This window comes from Labrus mixtus, chromosome 3, assembly GCF_963584025.1.
Source record: "Labrus mixtus chromosome 3, fLabMix1.1, whole genome shotgun sequence".
In the NCBI taxonomy this organism is placed as follows: Eukaryota; Metazoa; Chordata; class Actinopteri; order Labriformes; family Labridae; genus Labrus; species Labrus mixtus.
Window position 1 is genome coordinate 16,177,907 of NC_083614.1, and position 11,178 is coordinate 16,189,084.

The 11,178-nt window shown below is 43.3% G+C and overlaps 1 protein-coding gene across 1 annotated transcript in view; it reads left to right on the forward strand.

Moving 5' to 3' along the window:
• The window catches only part of notch2 (notch receptor 2), a 43,094-nt gene extending 33,239 nt beyond the window's left edge, over nucleotides 1-9,855 (forward strand). The window contains exons 23-35 of the mRNA XM_061033292.1: nucleotides 110-242; nucleotides 341-592; nucleotides 784-896; nucleotides 1,667-2,202; nucleotides 2,316-2,657; nucleotides 2,774-2,916; nucleotides 3,361-3,562; nucleotides 3,804-3,891; nucleotides 4,043-4,196; nucleotides 4,288-4,607; nucleotides 4,856-5,003; nucleotides 5,154-5,251; nucleotides 6,365-9,855. Coding sequence (XP_060889275.1) covers nucleotides 110-242; nucleotides 341-592; nucleotides 784-896; nucleotides 1,667-2,202; nucleotides 2,316-2,657; nucleotides 2,774-2,916; nucleotides 3,361-3,562; nucleotides 3,804-3,891; nucleotides 4,043-4,196; nucleotides 4,288-4,607; nucleotides 4,856-5,003; nucleotides 5,154-5,251; nucleotides 6,365-7,807 — 3,972 coding nt within the window. The 3' untranslated portion in view covers nucleotides 7,808-9,855. The remainder of the gene's footprint in view (nucleotides 1-109; nucleotides 243-340; nucleotides 593-783; nucleotides 897-1,666; nucleotides 2,203-2,315; nucleotides 2,658-2,773; nucleotides 2,917-3,360; nucleotides 3,563-3,803; nucleotides 3,892-4,042; nucleotides 4,197-4,287; nucleotides 4,608-4,855; nucleotides 5,004-5,153; nucleotides 5,252-6,364) is intronic.
• Nucleotides 9,856-11,178: the final 1,323 nt, after the last annotated feature.

The window sequence follows — 11,178 nt, forward strand, 5'->3', positions numbered from 1 at the left end:
TTTGTTTGTAAGTGGTGTGCGTGGCTCATACATTTAAAAGTTTTAATGGTAATGTCAAACTAGTAAAGCATTTTCGAGCTAACATCAGTCTCTTGCTTCATTGCTCCAGTGTAAGTCGGGCTTCCAGGGGGTGAACTGTGAGTATGATGTTGATGAGTGCCACTCAAAGCCCTGCCTTCATGGTGGAACTTGCATCAACCTCATCAACCGCTTTACCTGCGCCTGCCCACCTGGAACCCATGGTAGGTCTGCATAAAACATATATTCCTGAATACACACAGGATACTTAAGAGACTCCCCTTCCTATACAGTGATGTCTTGTCTGTTCTCTGTTCTGTAGGGCTCCAGTGTGAGGTGAACATGGATGACTGTGCCCCTCAGCCCGGCTCCTCAGAACCTCGCTGTAGGAACGGAGGACAGTGCGTGGACGGTGTGGGTCGTTACACATGCTCCTGCCCTCCAGGATATGTCGGAGAACACTGTGAGGGCGATCTGAATGAATGCCTGTCTGGGCCCTGCCACGCCCCTGGAAGCCTTGACTGTGTGCAGCTGGTCAACGATTATCAGTGTCGCTGTCGCCTTGGATACACAGGTACATTCATACTAACTGTCAAAGGGGCATATAAGAGTCATTGAAAGCATTTTGTAAATTAGAGAACCAGCATGACAATAGTGTCAGTGATAAAACTTTTTGGTTATCATTCATACAAATATTTCAGATTTTGATTATTATTACCTCTTCTCCTGTGTAACTTTCTCATTTTTCTCCCCTTGTGTCTCCAGGTCGTCACTGTGAGTCTATGGTAGATCTGTGTCTGTCCAAGCCATGTCACAACAGTGGCGACTGCTCTATGAACATGAGTTCAGTTCACAGCTATACCTGCTCCTGTCCACCTGTAAGTGTCCTTAATTCTTGTCTTTTTTTGTTGCATCATAACATGATTTTTTGACTCTTATGGTCCCTTCCCGAATCACACTTTTCCCCTCAGTGCAAACAAGCTCACTGTTTTTGTTCATCCTTTCACAGTTTATTATTTATGCTATGAATGCTACCTTTTATTCAACTGTAAAGTGGATGCTTTTAAACTAGTTTTCTAACATTATGATTGGTAGTGTTGTGCTTAATGTCAGAATAATAAGGTGTGATAGATGGCCAAGGTACAAGAAAACCAAACTGTTATTTTGACAGAGATTGGGGTGCAATTTTCAAATACTAGTGATTTTCCTCCTTATTTAAATTGTCAAATTATCCGGAAAGCTACCATTTCAATGCTAGTTCTTGCCAGTCTGTTTGAATGTCCAGTGAATGTTTACATGAATGAACCCATTCATTATTCTCGGGTCAAAGTAAGGAACTCATTTATTGTGTGTTAATACAGTGATATACAGTTGGACAGGTGCTTTTACCACCTCAGGTTTTCCTTCTCTTGCTCTCTTCAGAGAACATCAATCTTTTCATACTAAACGCTTGGAATTCTCTCCACTAACCTCTTATTCCTCCTCTTGTTCTCATGCTTGCTTCAGAGGGCCACACCATGGCTCAGGTATAGTAGACAAGCAGCTGATCTGTAGGGACATCATCAATGAAGTTTTATTTGGTGTTGAAATATTTGTAGCAAAGCCAAACTATGGATTTCAAACCTAAACAGCATCTTCTGTTTTGTAGGGCTTTACTGGATTTAATTGTGGTGAAATCGAAGGTTACAGTTGTGAGAAGCTACGATGTCAGCATGGAGGGCACTGTGTGGAGTCACAAGTCGGGCACCTGTACTGCCAGTGCCAGCCCGGCTTCAGCGGGCCACACTGCGAGAATGAACAGAGGTGTCCATGGACCTGCCAAAATGGAGGAACCTGCATCAAAGACCAATCCAACCTGTACCATTACAGCTGCCGCTGCCCCACACATTTCTCTGGACAATACTGTGAAAACACACTCGTCATACCACGTACTACATCCTGCCCCTATCTGCAATGTGAGCGGCAGTCAGGGGATAAAGTGTGTGACGATCAGTGTAACAACCACGAGTGTCAGTGGGATGGAGGAGACTGCTCTCTGAACTGGCAGCAGCCTTGGGTGAACTGCACCGCCAGTGTTCCCTGCTGGGATCTCTTTAAAAACGGACGCTGTGATAAGGAGTGTGACAACCCTGGGTGTCTGTTTGACAGCTTTGAATGTCAGGAGTCCAAACCAGCCTCCTGCAAGTATGGCACCCTCCTCCCAATTTCCTTTTTACTGCAGTAATAGTAATAATAGAAATAATAATTATTGTTCTGAAGCCAAATCACCACCCATGCCTTGTCCTCTGTATTTCCAGGTATGACAAGTACTGTGCAGACCATTATGGTAACGGTAACTGTGACCAGAGTTGCTACACAGAGGCTTGTGGCTGGGACGGTCTGGATTGTTCGGCCGACATTCCACCCAAACCAGTGGATGGCTCGCTGGTTCTCGTGGTCCGGCTGCAGCCTAAAGAGCTGCTAGGAGACTTGCGGGGCTTCTTGCGCGCCCTGGGAGCCCTGCTGCACACCAACCTTAAGGTGAAACTGGATGAAAACAAGAAGCTAATGGTTATACCTTACTATGGTACAGAGGAGGAACAGGGTCGACAGGCACAGAGGAGCAGACCCAAGAGGGAGCTGGAGAGGGAGGTTATTGGGTAAGGATAGTTCATGAGGGGGACACACATAGTTTCTCTTCTTTCAAATTCTGATATAATACTTGATGCTGCTGTGCTGCCTTTGACCATCACGTTTAACACATTTGTCTGTGCAGATCTGTTGTGCACCTGGAAATCGATAACCGTGAGTGTGTCCAGAGCTCTGACGACTGTTTCTCCAACACCAATGAAGCTGCATCCTTCATCGCAGCGGCACACATCAAGGGGGAATTGCCTTACCCTCTAGTGTCTGTTAATAGTAAGTCAACCTGTCATTCATGCAGATTATCAAATGTAATTGGCTTGTTAGTAAGTACAAGGGTCGGCAGTAGCTCAGTCTGTAGGGACTAGGGTTGGGAACCGGAGGGTCGCCGGTTCAAGTCCCGGTGCGGACCAAATATGGAAGTTGGTCTGGTAGCTGGAGAGGTGCCAGATCACCTCCTGAGCACTGCCGAGGTGCCCTTGAGCAAGGCACCAAACCCCCTCCCCACCATCAGCTCAGGGCTGCCCACTGTGGGCAGCTCCGTCACTCTGACATCATGTCCATAGGATCCTGTTTGTGTGCATGTGTGTATATACTTCAGCCTATATGTGTGTTGCATGACTACAGAGTGTAAAAACTGAAATTTCCCCTTGCAGGGATCAATAAAGGTTAATCTTCTCTTCTTCTCTTCTACAAACAAACAAATAACTGGTATTACAGGTGAACCAACAGTTACACCAACGTCACTGCTGCCATACCTGGTCGGAGTGTCTGTGTTTATTATTTTCCTCATCCTGGTGCTGGGGATGCTAGCTGCCAAGAGGAAACATAAACATGGATTACTGTGGCTGCCTGATGGCTTTATGGCCAATAAAAATGACAAGAGGAGAGAGCCTGTGGGACAGGATGACCTTGACATGAAGTGAGTGGTTACACTGACAATTAGTTTATGATAAGGAGTATTTACAACAGAAAAACTAGTAGATGAGCTTTCGTACAAGAGTAATTTATTTAGATTCTTGGATGATCTGGGGGGAAATTATGGTATTGAAAGTAAAGTAGTGTCTCTATTATTTTTAATAAACCTTACCTGTTAGCAAAGCAAGATATCAATGTTTAATGTTTAAGATATCCTAAATTTTGTTTTTGTTTTCGCATATCAGGAATTTTAAGACCCAGGATGGAGCCATGATTGACGGAGGTCAGAGTCAGAGATGGCTGGAAGATGAGGTCCCACCCAAGAAACCAAGGGTAAGTGAATTCAGAAAGAAGAAAAAGAATGATTCAAATAAAGCGGACGGATTGGAGTAGTTCAAATCAAATTTAGTTTGGAGCATCTTGAACTGTAAGAAATATTTTTGGTTGTTGTGGATGCTATTTCATGTTGTTTTGCTTCTTATAGACTGAAGACAAACCCTTGCTGCCTATGGCCATGGATGGAGGTGTTGACCACAGAGAGTGGACAATGCAGCATCGCAAGGCTGCTGACATCACCCTCACCCCTCCTCAGGCTGACCTGGATGCTGACGGTCTGGATGTCAATGTCAAAGGACCTGGTGAGGGAAAATAGGCAATTCTTAATTTTCACATCTGATTAGTTTTTTGTTTTTTTTTAATATCTTTCATAATGATTTCCTTCTCTCTCAGATGGCTTCACACCCTTGATGTTGGCTTCCCTGCGTAACGGCGGAGGCCCGGACTGTGGCCTACATGGAGAGGAGGAGGAAGAAAGCGGAGGAGAGGAAGCCGGACCGAGTGTCATTTCAGACCTGATCGCTCAGGGAGCTTCTTTAATTGCTCAAACCGACCGTACAGGAGAAACAGCGCTCCACCTTGCCGCCCGCTACGCCAGAGCTGATGCAGCAAAGAGACTGCTGGATGCTGGAGCTGATCCCAACGCGCACGATAACATGGGTAGAACACCTCTGCATGCTGCTGTGGCCGCAGATGCCCAGGGAGTCTTCCAGGTAAGAGACATTTTTAAACAGATGTTCTGTAAATATAACATTTGGTCATCCAAACATTTTTTATAAGGTTGCTTTTTATTGACACAATTTCAAGCATTGTAGTACTAATTTGATGAAGAAAGGTGAAGTTAATTCCTATGATGAGATAAATGCTTGTGAAATTTGCATCATAATAGTTTGTTTTATTAGTTTTTATTTATTTATTTAATTTTTATATATTGTGTGTCTGTTGTTTTTCCTTCGCTCAGATTCTAATCCGTAATCGTGCGACAGAACTGGACGCCCGGATGAATGATGGCACAACTCCTCTTATCCTGGCAGCGAGACTCGCCGTTGAGGGCATGGTGGAGGAGCTGATCCACTGCCATGCTGATATCAATGCTGTCGACGACCACGGTAGGAAGACTTTTCATATACTTACTCCTCCTGTCATTTCAGATCTAAAACCTCAACAACACAGTGTTTTTGTTATCAATAAACAAATACGCATATACACCTCCTTACTATATGTTATCTTTGTCTTTCCTCTCTGTCCCACTATTTTAGGCAAATCTGCTCTGCACTGGGCAGCTGCAGTTAATAATGTGGAGGCCACTCTTGTGCTTTTGAAAAATGGAGCCAACCGTGACATGCAAGACAATAAGGTCAGTTCTTTGTTTTTTCTTTTATTGGACATGTTCTCATTACAATCTCTGCCCTGTTTCAAAATTCACATGACCGCATTAAGTTTTGAATTCCCTTTTCTAGATATCCTCATTACATTTCAGGAACATTTGTTTTCTGGACACTGTGATACTTCTTCACATCATCCCTTTTTCCCACACCATGGGCCAGATTTACTAAAGGTTTGCGTGTCTTAAAACATGTGCAAACTTGATACCACCATCTGATCTACTAACGGTGCGCAGTGAGGATTGCGTCTTTCATATGAGCAAAACAACACACATTGTCCATTTAGTACCTAAATGCCTTAATGAATATGCAATATGGGGCGTTTCTGCCCTAGCGTGCAAAATACTGGGAGGAGAAAATGCAAAGAAGTTAAGTTAGTACACGCATTGCGATTTACCAAGCCTGGCAAAAATTGCGGTGATTGTGACGGTGTCTGTATTTAACACCTTTGAAAAGAACGTGCTAATCCAGGAGACCAGTGTTAGGCACAACAGGCTGCTGTTATTGTAGGAGGAGACATAGGCACGATCAAAGAAGGCATACAGGTCGCGTTATTCCTCACACATGTTAATATGTTTGGAATGAGAGCAGGAAACACCATGATTAAACTATATTGTTGCCTATGTATAGCCAACAAAGTTGAACATTCACAGCCTCTACATTCTAAAGAATTTCAACATTGACGTTTATTTCTTCCTATTTCCCTCATTTCGCCAACATTATATTTTAAACTGGGGATTTCCTTTTTCTCGGGCTGCGCGTCTCTCCCCCAGCTCGTGCCCTCTGGTGCTCTCCTCTCCATAGTGCGAGCGTCTCCTTCCTCTACAACCCGCTGCCGCTACGCTTGGATGGGGGGACCTCACCTCTGCTTGTACCCCCATCTTCAATACCTCTTTTTTCTGTCTAATATTTACATACAATGCAATTAAAAGTATATTTACATTTATATTGAGTTAAGTACAAGAAGTTTTTTTACTAACTGAATGGACTGTGTCTAATGTAACTTGGGAAAAATTTAATGTAAGTTGATCATGATTAAACAGATTTGCGTATTCATTATTTTCTTTCTTTTCTTGTTTCATCAGGAGGAGACCCCTCTGTTTCTTGCAGCGAGAGAAGGCAGCTTTGAAGCGGCTCAGGTTCTCCTTGACCACTATTCAAACCGTGATATCACTGACCACCTGGATCGGCTGCCCCGTGATACAGCTCAGGAGCGTATGCATCACGACATAGTGCGTCTGCTGGACCAGTACAACCTGGTTCACAGTCCACACAACGGGCCTAACCACATGGGCGGAGGAGGAAACTCCTCCGTAATGTGCGCCAATGGAACAGGTTACATCGGCATGCGTCCCGGGCCACAGGGAAAGAAGAGCAGGAGAGGGGGAGGCGGCGCGAAGGTGGGAGGAGTCAGCGGGGGAGCTAAGGATCTGAAAGACATGAAGGCAAAGAGAAGAAAGAAGCCTGCAGGAGGGGAGGGGCCAGGTGTGGGTGCTGGTGTGGGAGGAGGAAATGGAGGAGGTACTGGAGGAGGGAATGCTAATGGTGTCAAGGCAGCTGGTGCACTTCCAGAGAGCTCCGTCACCATGTCACCTGTCGACTCCCTTGAATCCCCGCACTCTTACACAACTGACGTGTCTGGCGCTGTCTCCACCACAGCAAACTCCCCTCCCCTCCTGAGCAGCCCCACCTCCAGACCCATGCTGCCCCCTGTTAGCCACATGCTGGGTCAGCAGCAAGGCTGGGTGGGCATGGCAAAGCACAGCTACAGTGGCCACATGTTCGGCCTTGTGCCCCACCAGATGGGCGGGTCTCACCCGGTCATGGGCCAACACCACAGCCAGGGCCCCATGCTCACCCCCATGAACGTCACTATGAGCAGAGAGCAGCTACCGCCGATCGTCACGTTCCAGATGATGGCACCCGGAGGAGGCCAGGCCATGATGAAGCAGCCGCAGCCCGGGCAAGTTCAGGTGACACAGTCCCAGGGGCAGAACCAGAGCCAGGGTCACTCCCAACAGCGGCCCGGCCACCTCCACTGCTCCCAGAGTCTGATGTACCAGATGCCAGAGCAGATGAGCATGACGCATGGCCTCTCCCACACCATGCAGCACCCCCACACCATCACCCACGGGGGCCATAGTGGGATTGAGGGCCAATCTCGGCAGCTGCCCTCCTACCCGCCCATGCAGAGCCCAGTGGATAAATACCCCACGCCCCCCTCCCAGCACAGTTACACCACCGCTGGCTCAGAGGGCACCACCCCTGGCCACTCTGCCCACCCAGCGAGTGAGCACCCCTATCTCACCCCTTCACCAGAGTCCCCAGACCCCTGGTCGTCCTCTTCACCACACTCCAACTCGGACTGGTCTGACGTCACCACGAGCCCCACCCCTCTGGGGAACCCCCACCATGCACTGCCGTCTTCACACCACACACACATTCCAGAGCAGGTGCAGCCACAGTCGCAGCAGATGCAGCAGGCGTCTCAGCAGTCTCAGCTTGGGAACATGCAGGTGTTTGCGTAAGCTAGAAACAGAAAAGCAGAAACAGACAGACTTTTGGGTACTGAGTAAATAACAACAAATAGTAACCCGTCTGATGCTTTTCTCTCTTCTCTCATTAATTCTCTTTGTTTGTTCTTTATTATAGCAATCAGTCACCTCCCTTTTATGTTTCTTTCTCCTCTTTGCACTTAAGAAAACTGTGTATAGTTTCTAAAACTGTATTAAGTATTATCAGCTTATCATTCAAAAGTTCTCAGAACCAAAAATCTGTGGAGTTAGCCCTCGGTCACAAACGAACATCAGATTTCCATGTAGCTCCTTCGATCTCAGTGGAGCTTCCTATGCTCACTGTTGGCAAGGTCAGACTTTTCTTTTTCGACCTTAGACACCAAAACGGAAACGTTTGATTGTGGGATCAACAAGGAGCTGCCGACCGGATAGCTGTCAGCTGAAACAAACAGACTATTGAGATGGACACTGAGATCGGGACAGAAGCGTCCGCATTGATATTGTCTGTCTTGGAGGACATTGTCGTTTTGTTCTGCTATATGTTGTACTTTTTTTTTATGTTTAATGTGATAAGCCTGCCAATACTAACTTTGTGTTGAACCATTCACTCTTCGATTTTAAAATTATGGGCCACTTTCAGTTGATGCTTTACTTCAGCAAAACTACCTAGTCGTTGCCTTTTTTGTGTTTTTATTCATGCTTTATGTTTTAATGTGCTAAAGCAGGATTTTTATAAAATGCTGTTGCATGACTAGAAAGACAGACAACAACAAATCACAGATAATTAAGAGATGCAAACAGAAGCATGTTACTAAAAAACTTAAGTTTATTTACTCTTTTGATTACAGTTTTATATCAGTGTTTCCCATCTAAAGTAATCTCTCTGAACACACAGAAGTGTTAGTAAGTGCATTTGTAATTTGGATGTTATAGGTGCAGAAAGAAAGCAGCGTGTTATCCCTGTTTTGAGGGCAGTTACTGTTACAATCATATTGTTTGGATGCAGATGTTTTGCCACAGACCATATACTATACTTCATCTGTTGTGGAGGGATTCTTTCAGAAGCTTGACAAACTTTATGCAAATAAATACATTAGTTTTAGATTGTTCTGTATTGAAATGTACATAGACTTACAGCACATTCTGCTTGTTGTTACTGAGCTCAATATGGTAAAGATTTGTTGACTTTTTTTAAAAAATGTTTCTTTTTTATAAATCCTGTTCGCACTTCTTCGATGATTCTGAATGTTACAGAGGTGCATGTTTTGATCTTTTGATCTTCATGTTTTGAACTGCCTCTTACTTAATGTTTTGTCCTCCAAAATCATTTAACCAGTTTTGCCTTTTGCTCGACTACAATCAGTGCATCTTTGCACCTTTTTGATTGTCATGATTCATTGACTAAGTCTGGGTATTTGTAAGGTTCAGAAAAGTATTTTTCTTCTTAGAAATGATACATGTCATAGCTTTGTGCGACCACTCCTTAAACACAGACAATCATTCAATGGCTTTATATTCTCCTTAAAGAAGCATCAGCGTCCTTAAGACCGGATAAAACATGTACAGACAATGTTAATCATTTCTTAATTTCTTTCAGCTTCTGCCCTCTTTCCAGTGTGTTTGGTGAGAAAGACTATACATGACACAATTTTGGTAAAAATAAACATTTTTAAATTAATTACCCTGGCAAGTCTGAAAATTACACAACAATTATCGAACACTTTAGGTCATTATTGTGTCTGTTCTAATGTTTCAAAAGCACATACAAATACTCTACTTTGAGGTGTCAGTCAGCTTCTTTTTTTTAAAGAATTGAGCATGTCATTTCCGTTCATATGCAAGACCATGTGTCCATGTTGTGTATATAAAATATTTTATTTTTTTTATTTTACTTTCCTGTTAACCAATTAGCTTAACATTTACATGTCATATGAAGTAGTTGTCACCATGTTTTATAAGGTAGAAGAACTAAAACTGATGATAAAAATAAGTTGTCTTTTGCAGAAAACCAAATGATCATCCAAATGTGCTTACTGAAATAAAGTCCAAATCGTCATAGATTCTTTTGCACGTGTCTTCATTTGAAAAGTTTCATGTTTTCAATAGTTGTCTAAATGTTGATGCTGTAAGTCAATTGATCCTGATTTGTTTCATCAAACGGCTGAAAGCTTAGATGTATGAAAGTTTTGAAATGACAAATATTCAAAGACAAAAAGTTGATTTCATCAGTGAATACACCTCAACTCCTCAGAGTAAATAATAAATGCTAATACAACTATTTGAACTTAAACTGAAAGGTTGATTGACAATCTCAGGGTGTATTTGGACTGAAAATTGGAATATTTTCATTCCCATCTACAATGTTAAGTTATAGCCTACTAATGAACGACATCAGAAAAATACACTTCAATGATGTATAGAAACATCACAGGTGGGAGGAAACAATACTTTGTTTTAATTTTGAAAGTATTGACAGTCTGATAAATTACTAAACCAGATCCTCTTACTAAAGAATAAAAAAGTTGCCAACATCTCACTCATCCTCGTCTCATAGCCTCGCTTGTCATAATTTCCCGGCCATCACGTATTAATAACAAAAATGTTATAATAGCATCAAAGTTACAATACATATTATATTCTTTCTAAAACAACTGGCGCAGTCTAGGCCTGTGAAGACTGTTTCGTCATGAGCCGGGGATCCGGCCGAAGATTTCTGCCTTTTAATAAGGCAGTTTTTTCTTACCACTGTAACTTTTGCTGCTTTGCTAAAGTGCTCATGATGGATAGGCCGGATCTTTGTAACATAGCAATAAGTAAGGTCTTTTACCTGCTTTTTGTAACATAACAATGAGTAAGGTCTTTTACCTGCTTTTTGTAACATAACAATGAGTAAGGTCTTTTTACCTGCTCTTTTGTAATGTTAACAGACAAAGAGTAAGGTATTTTACCTGCTTCTTGTAAAGTGTCTCGAGATAACACCTGCTTTGAGTTGACGCTATACAAATAAAAATTGATTGATTGATAACCCTGTTTTTCAGAATATAGCCTATTCAAGTATTCTAGTGTCTTTTCTTCTTTTTACAACAACGGCCAGTCGGCCACTGTACTGTACCACCACATTAGAGCTATGAACGCCAACTGAGAAATACTTAAAAAAAATAAAGATCCCCGTCAGGTAACACAGTTCATACACACTTCAGGTATGTGGTGACAGTTTATGACACTTCTCATACCAGTAGGGAGTCGTTTGTCCAGTTTGAAGGAGAGAGACTGAAGAGACAGTCATGTACACCTTCAAATTAGTTTAGAATCTTATGATGCTGATCCCTGTTCAGAAAAGTCCTCATTTATATGTTTACGTCACATGGTTATTGGTTTGGGGC